The sequence below is a fragment of the Mustela putorius genome, unplaced genomic scaffold, assembly GCF_011764305.1.
Source record: "Mustela putorius furo isolate JIRA1106 unplaced genomic scaffold, ASM1176430v1.1 tig00004007_pilon_pilon_pilon, whole genome shotgun sequence".
NCBI classification, from domain to species: Eukaryota; Metazoa; Chordata; class Mammalia; order Carnivora; family Mustelidae; genus Mustela; species Mustela putorius.
In genome coordinates this window covers 14,802,599-14,821,462 of record NW_025422145.1, presented here as the reverse complement: position 1 = coordinate 14,821,462, position 18,864 = coordinate 14,802,599, and the positions used below count along the sequence as shown (strand labels likewise).

The 18,864-nt window shown below is 57.1% G+C and overlaps 1 protein-coding gene across 2 annotated transcripts in view; it reads right to left on the bottom strand.

The window, feature by feature from the left end:
• LMF1 (lipase maturation factor 1) overlaps positions 1-18,864 on the bottom strand; it is an 88,272-nt gene that overhangs the window by 54,021 nt on the left and 15,387 nt on the right. For both annotated transcript variants that reach the window (XM_013055293.2, XM_004750831.3), the window contains exon 3: positions 14,549-14,559. In XM_013055293.2, the coding sequence (XP_012910747.1) occupies positions 14,549-14,559 (11 nt within the window). The remainder of the gene's footprint in view (positions 1-14,548; positions 14,560-18,864) is intronic.

Genomic DNA, 18,864 nt, shown 5'->3' with positions numbered 1-18,864 from the left:
TACCGTTTGGAGCTGTCGCCGGCTCACAGCACGCCGAGGAGCAGTGCAGAGCCCCCAGGAACCCCTGCCGCAGGTTCCACGACGCGGGCACAGGTGTGGACTTGAGAAGCCCCGTCAGTGCCCACGCAGCTGGCTCCCCAGCATCACGGCGCAGGCGCCAGCAGAGCGGGCAGCTCTCCAGCAGCCCGGGGCCTCGGAGGGGCATCCGGGTCTGAGGGGCGCTCCCAGCCTGTCGGTGCTGGGCTCTAAGTGCTCACATACTTCCTGGCTCCGTCCACTGTGAGCGACGAGCGTATATACCCAGCACCTGGGCTGTGGCGCCTGACGATGTTCTCTGTTACAGGGAACCAGGGCCTAGGGAGAAAGAGCTGAAGTGACGGCTGCAGAAGGGACGTCTCTGGATGGGCCCCCATCTCCCGTAGGGCTGGGAAGTCAGGCAGGGGAGGAGGGGGGACTCCAAAAGGCCGCAGCAGCCAGCCCTGGGGTTCCCACAGCCACGGCTGGGCGACGAGCAGCGAAGCAGGTCCTCCTCATGCAGGATCCTACTCTGTGAAATCTTGCAAGTGGCCACGGCAACAAAAACGAGAATTTGATAAATAAATGGGTGGGGAAAGGACGGCCCTTCCATGCAGGGGAATTCCAAAGAAGGAATGAGGGAAAGAAAAATCACTTCCAGAACATCGCAGTAATCATGGCTGCAGGGAAGCCTAAATCAGCAGGCAAATCTTGAAGGAAAAAAATAGGACAATTGCATAATCTCAAAAAGAAAACCTTCCCCAGGGGCGCCTGGGTGGCTCATTGAGTTAAGCCTCTGCCTTCAGCTCAGGACATGATTGCAGGGTCCTGGGATTGAGCCCCACATCAGGCTCTCTGCTCAGCGGGGAGCCTGCTTCCTCCTCTCTGCCTTGTGATCTCTGTCAAATAAATAAACAAAATCTTAAAAAAATAAATAAATAAAAACCAAAAACTTCCCCAATTTCTAATGACTACATGACTGTAATGTGTAGCCACATATTGTTTGACACCCATCTTCTGGAACAGTGTGGGACATAACCCAGAGCCCCACTCGACGTGAGCCCTGGTGAAGATGTGGGGAGCCGACATGAACCTTCCTCACTGAGGGATTCCCAGTGATGCGGGGAGATGCCCTCCGGGGCTGGAGCGGAGTCCTCCCTCCCCTGGGGCATGGGCCGGGCCCAGTGACCGGCTTCCAGGGGACAGGGAACGGGCGGGAGGAGACACCTGGAAACACACCTTCACCAGGTGATCTAGGCCCGAGGCAAGTCGCGCAAGTCAGCACCCAATCGGTGACAAGGGCACCTCGCCTCTGTGACCTGTCTCGTGCCAGAAACACCAGACAAACCCAGTGTGGGGGCATCGGAGCAAACATGGGACGAGAGCTGCCCAGAATGATCAAGCTCACGAAGAGCCAAGGAGGTCCTACAGACTGCTGCAGACCAGAGGGGCCCAAGGAGAGACGGCGACAGAGTGCAGTGTGGCCCCGGGGTGGGAAGGGGCACCGGTGGGGAAGCTGGAGAAGCCCAACCATGGTCTGGTTCAGTCGACAGCCCTGCCAGTGCCAATGTCTGTCTGACCCCAGTTATGTGCCACCTGCAGGGACGCAAGATTAAGGCTGATGCGGCCTCTGCACGTCTCTCTGCAACATTTCGGTGAGTCAGAAACTAGGTCCAGATCATCGTTTACAAGAGCTGCTGACACGGTTCTACCAGGTACAAGTTACAGCCTCAGGTCAGCAGCGGGCTCGCAAGGCCTTGCCCCTGGACAGGATACCGGGGGCTTTGCCCCGGACAAGAGCCACCTCTCGCCTTGCAACCTGGGAACAAAGCACGGCCGTGCCACTGTTAACCCTGAGTTCACCCCGGCTGGTGCCGAGGAGCACAGACCTCACATGGGACCTCGCATGGTACCTCCTGCTCTGTGGTTGGTTTTCCATTTTGCGCTTTGTGTCTGGTCGGGTCTAATTGGTGCACCATGGACATCTTACTCAGTGCATCTTTTATGTGCAGCTCACAGCATGGAGGAGGAAGAGGTGCCACATTCCCACCTCTGAGGCTCTCATGCCACAGAGGCCCATGGAGTCCCCAGGAACGGCTGTGTGTGCGTCAACGCAGCCATGTCCCACACACCAGAACGCATGGTGCAACTGTGCCCGTGGTCTGAGTTCAAGAGCCACAGCACTGGGAACATTGAACGCCCTGATCGGTTTTCTCCGTGAACACGTCAGGCACCACACCAAGCTCGGCTCCTGAGCTGCCAGTGGTCTAGAGAAGAATGACAACGTAAGGATGCGTAGCCACTTCTACAAACCCAGACCACTGCCTCCTCGTGGCATGTGAGCGCGAACCCACGTGCAGGCTCACCGTGACCAGCCACGCTGTGATCGAGCTCCCCCATCCTGTGTGTCACAGTGATGCTGGGGGACCCACGAAGCCCTGGCCCTCATGGGCTGACTCTCTCAGGGAGGAGGACAGGCAGATCAATGATAAACCGACATACACATATGAACCCACGTCGGGGCAGGGGGAGGTGGAGACAAACAGGTGGGCTGGGGCCGTGTCCCACAGTGGGAGCAGCCAGTCTGGAGGCCAAGTCAGTGTGAATGGATGTGGCACAAAAGTGTATCACAGTCCTGTCTGCAGGTAAGTCTTCTGAATGCTCAAAAGCCGCTCGCTAAAGCCGAGGCTAAAACCAAATGGAAAACCAGCGGTGTTCCGCCTTGTCCCAGAGATGTAGATCTGCGACCTGCCAGCACGTCCACAGTAAGCACAGGGACCTCCTCCGGAAGAGCTGTGAAGTTCCCCGCAGGAAAAGGACACCAGCCGCTGAGAAGAGATGTGTTCTGTGCACTTAGGAACTATTAAGGGCACTGAAACAGCCCTGGTATCAGGACCTCCATTCAACGAGTCCACACACACAAGGGCTGCTATTGTAACAGCAACAAAGCACGGCCTCCTTGCTTAAAATTTCTGTTTTAAAATATCAAAGCATTTACAAAAGAAACGGGCACACAGCTGCTACTCCGGGCTAACTTAACAATGCCTCTCCCTGTTACTGGCGCTGGCAAAGGTCAGGCTCGCCGACGCTGGGTTCCTCTTGCATCCAACAATGGGGCATTGGAGCCAGGAAGCTCCAGGGACACACACCAGATTCTGGAGGTTCCAGGCCAGCCAGTGGCTGCAGTGGTGTCTGAAGACCAAAGCCCTTCTCTGGCCTCTCAGCCGCTCAGGGTGATTCAGGACGCGTTAATGTTTACCTGGCAGGGAAAGAGCATGGGGGTGATGGTTGGGGGCGATGGTTCTTCTTGCCTCAGAAAGGCAACTGCTAGTGCTAGGGAAGGAGAGGGAAGGACTCGTCTCCCCCGCTGCTTGTAGTGGTCTTTCTACAATGTGATCAATATAAGCACTTAAAAAAGACCCTTCCTAAGAATGTTGCTCTAGAAGATACATGGGGAAGAAGGCAGTGGAGTGGCTGTGTCTCTAAGCCTTTCCCCTAGCACCACTGGGACCACTCTCTGTGAACTATAACTCCAAATCCGGGGGCCTGTAAAGCATCCACTCCAGGGGGCTACGGTTCCCAAGCAGAAATCTCTGTGAAGGGGGAAAGGAAGTGATAGATTATTCAACATGTGTGGGTCAGTAAAAATAGTACTGGGAGAGGTCAAGCAGTTGTGTTGGTGAATGTGGAATGGAATGGTGAAGCATGATCAGAGATGGAAAAGCAAACCAAAAAAGAGGAGGCAACTATTAACTTCAGGAGAAACCAAGAGTTATTAGAGACAATTGAGCTCAAGCCACTGCTGGCTCAGCAGCTGACGTTTACACAATATAAAGAGTGAACATGAGTTTCATAAATTATATTTGTGACATAACTCTACTGAGGTGGTAAGGGAAAGAGAATTAGAGATAGGAGAATGTAATCCTTATCATTCATAATAAGAAGGATATCGAGTCTAGAAGCAGACACCAAGAATAATCTACAAACCGTATTATTCAGAAATAAGGAAGCAAATACCAGCAGTAGTAGAAGGAGTAAAGGAGTTGCTCTGGGAAACAGAAGGGGGTGAGCAGAGGTCAAAGAAGATACTTTTTGATGTTGTTGTTAGAAGCTGTGTGATAACAATTTCTTTCTAATCCATACACATCTTTTTTTTTTTTTTTTTTTTAAATAACTCAAAGAACAACCTTCGGGCCCACTTATCTGCTCACTATGTACTAAATTCAGAAACTGATCAACGAAAGATCACCTATAAAACTCTGAAGGGCTTGGGATTTTTGAAGCTCTTCTCTGAACAGCACTTGGACCAAATAAGTATCAGCACTGATGATTACAAAACCACAGTATGTGGGATGCCCAGGCAGCTGAGTTGGTTAAGTGTCTGCCTTCGGCTCAGGTCATGATCCCAGGATCCTGGGTTGGAGCCCTGCATTGGGCTCCCCACTCAGCGGGAAGCCTGCTTCTCCCTCCCCCTACTTGTGCTCCCTCTTTCAAATAAATAAAAGCTTAAAGAAAAAACCCCAAAACCTACACTATGTGCCATTGTCAGGAAGACACTAGAATGTCACCTGACAGGGTGGGTAGGCCAGGGACACAGTCAGAAGAGAGTGGCGACCCGTCTGCATGCTTTCATTAGCAGCCAAGAAAAGATGGAAAATTAATGAGTTAAACAATCAACTCAAAATCTTAGAAAATAATAAACCCCTTCCTCCTAGAAAGAGGAAACATATAAAAACTACAAATTAATGAACTGGAACACAATTTTTAAAAAATCAGATAAAACCACTTATGTGAAAAGACCCATGATAGTTTTGACCACAGAAATAAGGAGGGAACAGACGAGGACTCAGCACTGCCCAGCAGAGAGAGAACTACGACTGGGCGTGGGGGTGGGAAGGCCACTCCTAGCGGCCACTCACAGCAACAGTGGGACGGCGGAAGGGAGAGCGTGTACCAGTCAGACAGACCTGGCCACAGGAACTTGCACCAAGTCTCCAGAAAATGGGGTGGTGACAAAACCATGTTTTTCAACCACGAGGGCACCAGCACCCAGGAGACAACAGTTCATCGACCGTGTTGTTACGTGATTACTGCGACTAACAAGAAATGCTGTCTATATTAATTCCAAAGCACATCCTTTGCCACATTTAGTCTGTAGTGACTTTTCTGTTTGAAAGTCATTAATGGGGAGACTGGGTGGCTCAGTGGGTTAAAGCCTCTGCCTTGGGCTCTGGTCATGTTCTCAGGGTCCTGGGATCAAGCCCCGCATCAGGCTCGCTGCTCAGTGGGGAGCCTGCTCCCCATCCCCCACTGCCTGCCTCTGTCAAATAAATAGATAAAATCTTTTTTAAAAAAAGTTGTATTAAGTTGGATACAAATCATTTTTCACATTTATGTTTCAAATTATTGGAAATAAATCCAAAAGCCAAAAAAGCAAGTGTTAGTCAAGCATCCACATCTATACAATTTAGTAAAAGGTAATTCAGAAGTATTTCAGACAAAAGCTGCCCAAATGGATTCAGAACGAGAAGTATAAATTAAAGCAACAAAATGCTTCTTCACTATTCTAGAATTCTACATATTAAAGAGATAAGCAAGTTTAGAACTGGAAATGGGTAGCTAAACGTGATGGGAAAAATTGAGAAAAACAAAATGTTACTGATTGTGTAAGAAAAAAAGATCTTTAAAATATATTTTCTTGGGACGCCTGAGTGGCTGGCTCAGTGGGTTGAGCCGCTGCCTTCGGCTCAGGTCCTGATCCCAGGCTCTTGGGATCGGGTCCCACGTTGGGCTCCTTGCTCAGCAGGGAGCTTGCTTCTCCCTTTGCCTCTGCCTGCTGCTCTGCCTGCCTCTGTGTGCGGGCTCTCTCTCTCTCTCTCTGACAGATAAATCTTTAAAAAAAAAAGATTTTAAATTAAAAAATGTGTGTGTGTGTGTGTGTATTTTTTCCCCCCTTGTAGGTCCAACAAAAGAACTCTCACCAGACAGTCCTGAGTGAAGAGAGAGAGCAGACACACACGTAGCATGGCCCCACTCGGGTACAGTGGTGTTAACCGGAGTGCGTGTGCGTCCACGTGTGCACATAGCTCTGAGGAGGCATGAGGGTCAAAGAGGGTATAAGGCAGGGGGTTGACACAGAGGGAGGAGCAAACATCACACAAGAAAGGCAAAACTAAAAATCAGGCAGCATGCTCAGTGCAAACACGCGAGGATGGAGAACCCAGTACTGTGCGAGACGTCCCCTAAGGGGACTCTGGACCTGACTTTGCCCCTTCCACATGCTAGTCCCCTGGGGACAACTGTGCCAAGTGGGTCATAGCCAGGAGCGCCAACTGCTCCTCGTGGGGAGTGTGCCTTGAAAGACCCCCAGGCCCCAGCCCCTCATTGCTAGCTCCTTCTCTCCGGCAGCAGAAAGTCGCCGTGCCCTGGTGTTCCGGGGAGCAGAGGAGGGAACTGTGGTGTGCAGACAGACAGCTGGGCGAAGAGAGGATGGCGATGGCTGGGGAGGTGGCGGGGGAGGCAAGAATACTCCCCCCGGATCAGGACCAGCCCCAAGACCCTGGTTGAGAGAGCACCTGAAATTTCAGACACGACAGGCTCATGGCCGCCAGGCTCCGGGCCCCTCTCAGGCTGCCCGGCCAACCAGGGCAGAGACCCTGGGGCTCAGGGCTGAGCCCCTCGCACATGCGCTTAGAGACCGTTTCCTCACCATGCACTGCGCAGCTCTGCTGGCGGAGCCTGGTCACAGCCCATGCGGGTCACGTGGTGGCTCTGGGAATCACTGGATCCAGGCTTCTCTGTCCTTCCTCGGGACAGGAGTGGACGAGGGACCAAACATCAACAGTGCCGGAAGGCCCCTCTCAGGCCCACGTGTCAGGGAGGAAGGGTGCGCTGAGAACTGTGGGCTGTGCTCAGAGAGCAGCCTCGTCCAGCCCGAGCACCCAGGAAACAGCGGGGAGACACCCCTGAAAGGGTGCACTGCCAGGAAAGCTCACAAGACGGCAGGCCGGGCTGCCTCTGATTACAGCAATAATTTGATTAAAAGAAACTGCTTGCTTGGACATGGGGGCTGGGAAGGGAATTAGACAAACCATACATTAAAGCAGAGGATATGAGAACCAGGCAAAGCGCAGTGCGGGGGCCACGAGGGTCTGGAAACGGTTTGCTGGACCTGCTGCAGCCGAGTCAGCCTGGAACTCCGGGGCTGGCTAATCGCTTCCTGTAGGCAGGCTCCGCTCCAGCACTAATAGGTTTTAATAAAAAATTCCAATTGGACCAGTAAACCCCTCATTAAGCTGTTTTTAAAGCATGAATTTAAGAGCAGCAAGGGTAAGGGGTCACGGGGAGCATTTAATTCACAACGGCTGGCGGGAGGTGCTGCTTGGACTGACCCAGAGTTCAAGAGTCCAGACCACGTTACCATCGATGCCAGCACTGGACCTGCATGAAAATCAGACTTCATAAGGCACCAGCAGAAGTCTCGCTCTGGACAGGAGGCACAGCCGAACACCCGAAGGGGCTGGTTCTTCTGCATTCCAAGCACAGACACAGCAGGCTTGGACTAGGCCCTGCAGCGAGGCACCTGCCCTCAGTGCCCGGCCCAGCAGGTGTGGGCGCCCCCGCTGCAGCCCCGCTCCCGCCAGACACCGACCACGCAGGAGAAGCACCTGCCCGCCCAGCCCCTCAGCTCTCCCCTCTGCTGCTATCCTGCCCTCCACGCCCCTGTGAGAACGCAGTCAGCCCCCCAACTCCTCCAGGGTCCTGCTCCCTGACCCAGAGGTTTGTGGCCGGGCCTCCGGACACCGCCGGCCCAAGTAACAGCTGACACCCAACCTTGAGCACATCAGCATAAAACAGTAGTTCACGGAGCTTCTTACTGAAACCGACGGTCCCTAGAGCATACTGTCCCCCACTAGATGGGCCCTCAGTGAAAACAGAATGCTCTTTTCCCACAGAGGAATGTCCCCCAGCATGGAGCCCCCGGAACCCTTCTGTCAGATGCTTCACACTCCAGGGACCGGGAAGGGGTGCCCAGGCTCCCTGTCTAACCGAGAAGGACCTGTGTTTCATCGCCTCCCATGTTCAGGCGCCGTGTGAGGGTTCAATCTGTCGGCCCCGTTTGAGAAAAACCAAAGCAGACGTGACCCTGAGGCATGTCCCAGGCACACGCCGGCAGCACAGCTCAGTCGGCGCTTGCCTGCTGGTCCCCGAACTCAGCAGGGTGGCAAGGCCTTGGAAATGGCTGGATTTAGTGACCTCACGACAAAAGACCTTCAGAACCATGATGGAACGACCAAAACCGATGGAGACACCAGTCCATGAAGCAGCACTCCTGAGCGTGAACCAGACGAACTCACGAGGCACACTGCGCCCTCCTGAACAGCAAAGTTCCAGGGGCTCCTGACAGAAGATCAGGGTTGGGGAGACCGACCCAGGACCTGCCTGGGAGAGCACCTGGGGGCAACACCTGCACGCACTCGAGCTAAAATCTGCTTACGGGATCCTTTTAGGACTGGAAACACTCTAGAAGCCTCAGGGGCCTTGAACGCTACAGGAGGCCTCAGCCAAGCACCCATCCTTCTCGTATGTGGGAGGGGGCACGAGGGCCCCTGTGACAGCCTGGCTCCTGGCCGAGGGGACCGACCCCATTGTGGCCATCGGCCAGCCTCTCCTCGAGGTCTCAACCACACCAGGTCTCGGGGCCTGCCTCCGCAGAAGCATCTGGGGCTAAGCTGCCTGACTCCCCACCCGGAAAGGACTGCGGGGCCCTCTGTGGGTCCCAACCTCGCCAAACAGCACTTGAGCAACGGCAGGCGGTCGTGGGCTAAGAGCAGTCCCTTCTGGGTAAAAGTGACTAGAAGCACCAGCTGGGTGAGGCCTGTTGGTTCCTGGGCTGCTTTCAAGGACAGAGCGAAGTCAGACAAGTTCCCCGCCCTGAGCACACATTCCCAGGGGAGCAGGAAATAGCACTTAGCGGGGACCTGAATTAATCACACTTAGACCCATCTTTGCAGTAAAAGTTCCCAAACCAGGGCCTTCCAGGCGCAGCCGCACTAAAGCTTCCTCACAGACGCGGCCGGCAAACAACTTCCTAACACGCCAGGCGCTTCCCCGTGACCCGGGGTAAACAGCCCCATTCCCGTGCCCGGCCCCTCCCGCAGGCCCACTGGCGGCAAACGGGCACTCAAGACCCCGGGTCCCAGAGCCACTCACACTGCAGAGGGGACCCTTATGACAGCAGAAACCCAGACACCCCGAGAAACGTGACGTCCTTCTGAACAAAGGGAAGGTGCCTAGAAAGAGGCCCGGTGGTGCAGCCCTCGTCCCAAACTGGAGGGGCTAATACTTCACCCACCGTGTCCTTCGAGGTCAGGGAAGGCAGCTGCTTGTGTCCGTGCCTCTGGAGTCCCAGCCAGCGAGTCCACAGGGCTTCCTTCAGCAGCGGGCTGTGATGTGCGGGCCGACGTGGCTACTGAGCGCTGGCCACGGTGCAGGTGTGGCTAAGGGGCCGCACCTGCTCCCACCTGGGCCTCCTTAATCGACACCCCCGTGGCCGCCGACGCCAGTGCTGGGGTAGCTGCTCCAGCAGCCTGCTGGCGGAGCTTGCCTGCTGGGAACGTGCTCCCAGGCACCCTGGCCCTCGGCAGGCCTCTTCATCGGAGCCCACAGGTCGAAACAAAGATGCTGCCCACAGACGAACACGCAGGAGCAGGTGCACGCGGGCCCAGACGACCTGCTCCTGTCAGGAAACAGGCTGGCCCAGGGCCTCCATCTTCCTCCTGTGCTGGTTCGGGGCCGGCAGGCGGGCCTCACCTCAGCCGCTGGCGTGGCCTCTGCAATGAGTGAAGGGGAAAGCATCCAGAACCGGCGGCGGCGGCCAGCAGCGCTCTGATGCGGGTGGGTGGGCGGTCCGCGGGAGGCCCCCCCACCCCGGGCGGCTCGGGCTCCTCGTGACACAGCTGGGGCTCGTGAACGCCAGGACGACGCCCACAACGCACAGATGGCTCGCAGACTGCCCGACCGCCGAGCGAAACAGTGGCTGTTCGCTGGCTCTTGCGACAGCAACACTCCCGCTGGGATGCCGCCCTGGTCTCACAGCCACGCACAAGGTCCGTGTGCCACCAACTGCGGGGCCCCGAGGGGCTGGGCCCTGGACTCGGCCTCGCATGTCCCAGGGGCGGCCACAGGTCCCCCACAGCCCACTGCCCCGGCTTGGGCAGCCCTGCGAACCCCTGCCCTGCAGATGTCCCCTGGGGTAGGTCTTCCTGCTGCATCTGCAGCCACGCCGGTCCCTTCACAGCCACGGACCAGCGCTTCCGGTGGCTTCACGGAAACTGATCTGATGCTCATTCACTGTAACTGCCCCAAATGAGCGGCGCTGGGCACGGGGCCTCAGCCACCCTGAAATGGGGTGAGGGTCTGATGGTTGCTCAGTCACAACACGGTTACAGGTTCACACGAAGTGCCAGATTTTAGCCAGACAAGAAGAAGGCAGGTCTGCTGGAGAAGGACCCTGAGGTCGCACGAACTGAAGCACGGGGCAGCACTCTCGCTTGGATGTCCGTCCCAGCCCCACGGCCGCTCCTTCCCTTGTCGCAGCTGCTCGGAGCACCGCCTAGACCGTATCACCCCACTGGCGAGTGGGACGCAAGAGCGGATCCTGTGATCCCTGCATCACCTGCCTCTTGCTTCAGACAGAAGCACAAACCCCAGCAGGAAGACCATATGTGGGCAGGGCTGGCCGGGAAGGCGCCGGCAGCGCTGGACCCCGAGGGGGCCCCCCGCTCCAGGATGGCTGCGTCCAGCCACTAAGAAGTCCGTGAGGGACACAGGCCCACATGAATGAATAGCTTCACTTGCAACTTCAGACTTAGATGCTCGCTTGCTCTCCTATCTCTGCAAGTGGCCAGAGGCTCCCCTCCTCCACACGGACTGCCATCCTCCTCCTCTCGCTGAGTGAATGCAACCTCCGTGGGCATCCGGCCCCCTTGCCGGAAGGCTCCGTCAGCTCCGACGGCGGGCCACCGAGGGGAGGCGGACGCACTTTCTTGGGGAAGGCCTCATGTGGGCCGGCAGAGGGGTCTTCCCTCCGCTCTGGCGCAGAGGCAAGATTTTCTCATCCTGCTGGTTTTCAGCCTTACGCGTGTGCAGGGGGTGTGGGGTAGTCTCCTGGATCTGTGACCTGTGCCTTTCATTCACTTTTAGAAAGTTGGCTTTTACTCCTTTAAACCTTCCTCCACCAGCCTCCTCCAGCCTCCGATGTTCCGTGCTTTCCTCCTCCCATGCCACGTCACGGCGGGCACCCCAGGCAGAGTCCGTCCGCCAGCTGCAGGCCCAGCAAGGATGCCCTGGTCCCGGCACCTCTTTCTGGCCCATCCTTCTCGCTCCTCTGGGGGCTGGGACTGCGCACAGATGCCTCCCTGGATTTCAGAGCCCATACCTGGCAGTTCAACAGCAGTTGGAACCTCTTGACAACCCACCGTCAGCAAGTACTTTTTTCCACGGGTGTATGTCTGGGAGTTGTTCTGTAAAATGCTGTGTAAGACACGGTAGCTCTTGGGGCACCTGGGTGGCTCAGTGGGTTAAAGCCTCTGCCTTCGGCTCAGGTCGTGATTTCAGGGTCCTGGGATCGAGTCCCGCACTGGGCTCTCTGCTCGGTGGGGAGCCTGCTCCCCCCGCCCCCCGCCTATGCCTGCCTCTCTGCCTACTTGTGATCTCTCTCTCTGTCAAATAAATAAATAAAATAAAATAAAAAAAGAGGAAACAGTAGCTCCTGAAGGGAACATAACCCCCCAGACAAGCATTTGCAGAGAGGCTGCAGTCGGGTGGGGTGGGGAGCTGGGGATGGGGCCAGCAAGCTGAGAAACAGGCTGTGCTTGGGTCTGTAGCTGCCATCAGTGCCCGTGACCATGACCGCCTGCTGCCGTACTAGCCTGCTGGTTGGAAACAGGCTTGCACCGGCACACCCTGCCCGCAGGTCCAATGTCTCTCCAGGCCTCTCCTTGCCCTCTTGCTGCTAGGGCTTAGCCCAAGGTGAAAGGTGGAACCCGTCACGGCCCCGCCCTCCTGAGCCAGTGCCGGGGATGCAGACCCTGCTGCTGTCCCATGGAGGTGCCTGCCGGCAAGCTGCCCTTCTTCCATCTGGCGGGACAGAGGGCTCATGGGGAATGGAACCCCACCAAACAGGGTCCCTCCTCACTGTCCTGCTTGTTAATGGCCAGTACACGGCTGCTGTGCCTTGTGGTGTCCCCACACATGGGATAGGATGTGTCACCACTCAGCAGCTCCTGAGCCAGGGCCCAGCAGCACAGCACAGGCAATCCTCGCCTGTCCCCCTTCTCTGTCCCACTGCTGTACCCCCAGGGGTCAGTGTTCCCCTCCGATCCCATCATGCTCTCCCATCCCTGCTCTCAGCTCGGAGTGTCTTCCTGACTGCTCTGACACGACCCAGTGCAGCTGGGGCCTCACCTGTCTCCCGGCGCACCCTCTGCCCACCCCCGCTCCGTGACTCTCCTTCACCGTGGGCAGCTTTGCGGGCACCCTGGGTGGCCTCAGTTTCAGCTCAGGCCCCCATCTCAGGGTCGTGGGATCAAGCCCTGGGTCAGGCTCCATGCTCAGTGCTGAGTTGCTAAGCTTCTCTCTCCCTCCGCCCCTCCCTACCTGCGTGAATGCTCGCTCTCAAATAATAAATAAATTAAAACAAAACAAAACAAAACAAAACAAAACAAAGGCAGGGGCACTTGAGTGGTACAGTTACTGAGCATCTGACTCTTGATCTCAGCTCAGGTAGTGATCTCAGGGTCCTGGGGCCGAGACCCGTGTCAGACTATGTGCTAGAGGGGGGCCTGCTTCAGGACTCCCTCTCTCTCTCCGCCCCTCCCCGCCCTGCATGCGTCCACACACACTCTCTCTCTCATATAAATTAATGTATTTTTGTAAAAGTTGTGCAGCTTCACATAACGCATGGAAACCCGAGACCATGTGGGCCCACCCACTGTGTGCCCTCAGCCTGTCGCGTGTGTCTGCTCTGGGGGGCACTGTCCGTCTCAGGGTAAACAACGTCCTTTGCTTTAAATGATCAGGTGTGTGTAAAGAAAGAGGGGAGCAGAGGCATTCACGCTGCCCAGCAGATTCCCGCTCTCTGTGCTTGGCACTCCTCCCAGACGCCCAGCTTACCCTTCCATTCCTCCTGTCCCTCCCGCGTGACCTGGAACCCCACACTGGCACCCCAAGTCTGCCCCTGGACCCTGAGTTCTCTCACTCCCCCGATCTGAAGGCTCCGCCCCCAGACAGGGTCCCGGTTCCCACATTAGCACCAAGGCGCATGGCCCACTGCTCCTGAGCTCTCAGGGCCATGTCCCCTTTCTCCTACCGCTTTCAACACGCTCCCTTTCCCTGGTTTTCAGCAGCGTGTGGATGACCTGGAGGCAGAGCCTCCTCCCGTTCATGCTGTGCGGGATTCACAGGGTTCTCTGGGCCAGGCATCTGTGTGTTGTTCCACATCTGGAAACTTTGGCCACCGAGCCCCGCCCCCCAGGACTCCATACATACGCCACCAACCTCTGAGCTCTCCCTATGGCGCCTGAGCTCTGCTGGGCCTGATGGCCTCTGGGACCCCTCCATCCCCTGCTGTCACCCACATCCTGCCAGCCAGCCGGTCCAGGGAGTCTTTCGTTTCAAATACTGTATTTTCCACCTGGTTCTTTTCTCATCTAATCAGTTCCTCTCCTGAGAGCTCTTGTTTTCGTGCATTAGGGCCTTGCGCCCAGTCACGACAGGGGCACTAGACCCTGGGGATTCCTCGTGTGGTCGGGGATTCTGCCTGGGCGCTGGGGGTGCTGTGCGGTGGGGCATGTAGGCTGTCATGACCGCTGGAGCGAGCAGCCGTCTCTGTGATACTGGCGCGCGATGAGGCTCAGCCCAGAGGAAGTAGGGGGCTGTCCTCTGCTCACCCCCACCAGCAGCCTAGTGCCCACTGCCCCTCATTTCTGAACAAACCCGACTCCACAGGCTCACACTGGGAACAGCACTCCCCACAGAGCACGGGCTGCGGGATCCGAAGTCCTCCCTTCAGCAAAATGAACAGGCACCTGACCGCCTCTGGGGTGCCCACAAGTGTCAGCCCCAAGTTGACCCCTCCACAAGCGTGTGTCCTCTGGGAATTTGGCACGGCCTAGAGTGGGGAGGAGCTGGCCTGCAGGATGGCATGGCCTCCACCCAGGGAACGGAACTGACACGCGACAGGACCGCGCTGTCACTGCCGTGGGGCAGCTCATCCCAGCTGTGCGGAGACCGCCATCGACACCAAGACGCCTGAACATCCTCTGCCTCCTTGCTTGCCCTGGTCCACCACTGTGGGCACGGAAGCCAGCGTGGGCCACGATTCCAGACTAGACAGCGGACCTCAGACAACACGGACACCTGCCAAGCCGACAACAGCAGCTCAGGCAAGGAGACAAGCGGGAAGAGCATGGGAATACATACCCCACCAACAACGCTAAACTCCCACGGAGGACTTTCTGACTTCACTTACCAAATGAATACCTAAAAAACAAAAGGAGAAAAAGGCATTAAAATTCTGCCTTGCTGGGTGCCTGGGTGGCTCAGTCGGTTATGCATCTGCCTTCAGCTCAGGTCACAATCCCGGGGTCCTGGGATTGAGTCTTGAGTTGGGCTCCCTGCTCAGTGGGAAGCCTGCTCTTCCCTCTCCCTCTGCCCCCTACCCCAATTGTGCTGGCTTTCTGCCTCTCTCTCAAATAAATCTCAAAAAAAATGTTTTGCCTTGCTTTGTCAAAAAATTTGGTATCATGCTACCCAACTAGGTAAAGCCCAACTCAGTGACCCCAGGACACAGTGGGTCAGGTCACAGACCCCATGGACATTAAATGTGGTGGGAGAAGGTGGGGGAGGGGAGACCAGCCCTCAAGTGTTTTGTGCAGGGCCCACCTGCTGGCCAGGCCCCCATTCCACCTAGGGGTCTAAGGCCATGCCCACCCAGGCCAATCAAGGAGTCTTTCAGGAAAAAGCAAACGTAACAGTGGAAATCTGGCAAGTAATTCTGTAAGTAATTAAACTTCAGGAAAATGTCCTACCCTAGAACTTGAAAGTTTCAAAGTTGCCCAGTACCCCGAGCACAGATGATTGCAAAGGGGACCCTAACTGAAAGGTGTCTGGTCTCCACTCCCAGGGCTGAGGAAGGGTTGTCCCAGAGTGGACTGTGATGCGAACACAGGGTCCTTGGCAGCACGCAGGCACTGGGTGTGCAAGGCCACTGCTCCCACAGAGCGGAAACGGCCCCACTCTGCTCCCCGAACCTCGCAGAACTGAAGCAGGAGTTCACGACTATGTATCAATTCCATCTTCAGTCCATACTCAGTAGACACAACATCTGGGCTCTGGGCAAGGTCCATGGCAGAGCTGCGGGCAGCGGGCAGAGGCCGGGCAGTGGCGTGGGGCCTCAGGGAGTGCTAGTGTGTTTAAGACAAAATGAGGTTTTCACTGTTGACAGTCAGAAGGGAGCAGCCTGGCAGCGCACCCCGTGGCACTGACCCTGACCCCCGCGCCCCCCGCGGCCCTCTGGCATCTGCTCTCGGTGCTCTTTGAAGTGCAAGCTCTGTCCGCTCTCTCAGAGGGACGTGGCCAAGGCGGCTTCCTCCACAGGAAGGGACCCCCTGAGCCTCCCCGACCTCCGTCCAAGTTTCTGGAGATAATCCTTTCTTCTTTTGGGGGGCCAGGAAGGTGGGGAAGAGAAAAGGCAGTCGCACAGCCGTCCTCGCTAGCAACAAAGGAGCCCTTTAGGAGCACTGCCAAAGTAAAGCACAGATAAAAGGATCAGAAACCAGTGTTCTGGAAAACTGATGCTAAGTGGGGCGGCCGGAGCAAAGTCACAATTCTAGGGCCTCCTGTGTTCTTCCACGTTCCCCCGTCGGAGGACAGAACTGGTGCGACAAGACTCTTCTGTAAACTCACGTAAACTTCCTGTGGTCACGGCTACTGAACTTTCGTTCTCTCTTCCAATGTCACCGGTCCCCAAGACAGTTAAGGCCCTAGAGCAAGAGGACAGACACCCGAAGCCTCACAATGACTTGCTGTGACTGACACAGGGCCAGGAGACCTGACTCCCCAGCAGAAGCGTTCCAGTCCCCAGCACCCTGCCCTGACACAGGGCAGATGGGACCTTGGCCGGGAGCAGGGGGGCAGCAGCGGCGCAGGCGAGTCACGTCGGTGTCACCCACCCTGACAAGCCGCGCTGTGCTGAGGAGGCCGCGTGCACTCCATGGCCTTCTCCCCAAACCCACGGCCCAGTCCAGTCACGAGAAGAGCATCAACCAAGTCCCCGCGCAGAGACGTCCCACAGCATCCCTGACTGGTCCTCCTCAAAGCCGGAGAGTGAGAGATGCTGTCTCAGCCCAGAGGAGCCTGAGGGGACATGATGCCCAAATGTCCCAGAGGGGAGCCAGGGACGGAAGAGGTCAGTGTTAGCTCTTTAAATTGGACGAGGAAAAGGCAGACAATACAAGAAGCGGGGTGTGGGTACACAGGAGTTCTCTATACTGTCTCCGCAATGAACCTGTAAGCCCACAACTATTTCAAAAAGGAGGTTTATTCAATTAAAAGGAGGGGGAAGTAGCTAGGCAGCAACAGAATCTCTGCCTGGGGGAAGAAGCACTCCGGCCCGCCGGGTCCCCACCAGCCACCCGACCTGTGTGTGGCGCCCGCACAGGCCAGGCCCAAGCTTCCTTCCACAGAACGAAACCTCTGGAGCTCTGGGCAACGTGCAAGGCAGACAAAGTCAAGTCCTCACCAAGAACAGCACCCGTCCACAGTGCGTGCAGATGTGTGCACGCGGCCCACTGTGTCCAAGGACAAGGACGCGTCGGCTCAGCCACGGGGTGCCACCTGCCAGCCGTGTGCCCCGGGCCCCTTCTTGCTCGACCCAGTCCCAGGTCGCCTCCTCTCCGTGTGCACCCGGCAGATGGTGCCGCACCCCTGCTAACAAGGCTTCCTTTGCTCATAAGCAAGAGGAACCACTGGCGGTCATCTCTCTGCCCCAACCGCACAACCTCGGGGATGGACACCCTTGTGATGCTCCTGCCCTGTAGACCAGGCAAAGAAAACCTGTTCCGACCACACTCAAGAGCTGAGGATGGGAAGGGGGCGAAAGCAGTTGGGTGAAAGCCACTCGGCACCCCTGCACGGGTGTGCCCTACGTCGGCGCCTCGACTGCTGGCTCGCAGTGGCCTCCAAGATGAAGCCCCGGAGGACGTGGGGTGCCTGGTGCCAGGCCCTGTCCGTACTTCCTGCCTGCTCACCTCTCTTGCATGAGCAAGGCCTGCATGGCATCTCCTGTGTCCCTTCCTCTACTCAGGCAGAGGAAAGCCCAAGTCTACTGCGACACCACAGGGGAAAGGACCGCACTCCTCCCTCACCCTCCTGAGCACAGCACAGCCCCCGGTGGTCCTGGGACGCGCACCCCTGCCCCAGCTACTTCCTGCAGCAGACAGGCCCCTCCCCTGGGGTGTGGGGCTCCCATTCCCTGACAGGGGCCACAACCAACATCGTGTCTGCCCTGGTCCTCAGCACGAGGCTGACAGGGAGGGCGGTGGCCGGAGTCCATGGAGAAATCGTGATTCATCACCTTAGACTGCCCGACATACGGAAACAGTGGGTCTTCACTGCCCGTAAGTGGAACGACAGAATGAAGCTGGCCCGTGCCTGTGACAAAACAACACCGTGTGGGAAGGAGAGCTGAAAGCTGTCATGAACGTGGGGCCACACCGGGTGTTGACAGCAGAGGAAGGTTCTGGAAACACTTGGTAGGTAAAATCAGGAGGATGTGGAGTCCAGGGAAACATGGGGGAAGCGGAGAGAGTCGGCGTCCCAGGTTCCCCAGGTTCCCACCGATGGCTATGGAACCGCAGGCACGGGGGCTCGTGAGACAGAGGGGGTGGCCTCACGGAAGGCTGAACGTCCAGCCCGGCAGTGCTCCCTCACAGTCCACGGTCACCCCATGCCCAACCATAGGCCACCCACACTGCTGCCAGCCCTGCAGCTCTGGGACAGGGCCCGCTGGGGTGCAGCTGCCCAGGGCACAGTCCCCAGTCCGCCCCCAGCCTCAGTCCCTCATGCTGGCCCCTGTGGCCCTGGGCTCCCTCTGGCTGTGCCTCCCGCAGCCCCAGCAAGGACCTCAGAGCATCAGCGCCCCGCCCCCCAATTCTAAGGGCCATCACAGGCCGTCACTCTGCAGAGCGCTCACCGCCTGGATGGGAGCCGCTCTCCCCATGATGAGATCCCTAGTCACTGCCGTCACAAAGTGGCTTTGTGAGTTCCCACCCATGATACAGCGTCAGGAACGGGTCAGGAGAGTGGGAGAAGGACGGTTGTGGTTCTGGAAGGGGCAGGGTGCTGTGTAAGGACACCTGCCTGCACCCCATGGCATCTGCCTCAGACACTCACGGTGCCCCCAAGCACAAGGTTCACCTGCCTCCCAGGGCAGCCGCATGGGCTTCCCACTGCTCTGGAACACGTGTGTGAGATGCCAGGTCCTGGGCAGGGGCACTAGTCTGAGATGGGAAGCAGCTCGGCGGACGCCCCCAGAGGGACAGGAGACGCAGAGGGCCTAGCAAACCAACAGCTACCGCACACACGCAGCAACGGCCAGCGGACGCAGGGTCGTCCCCACAGGACCCCAGACCAAGGCAGCAGTGCCCTCAGAGAAGCACCCTGTGCCCCTGCCCGGAGCTGGACAACACCTGAAAGACGTCTGTCAAGAGTGCCCATTATCTGACACCTCACCTCATTCTTTTTTTTCAACTTTAAATAAATGGGACAGGTGAGAACAGTCTGTGC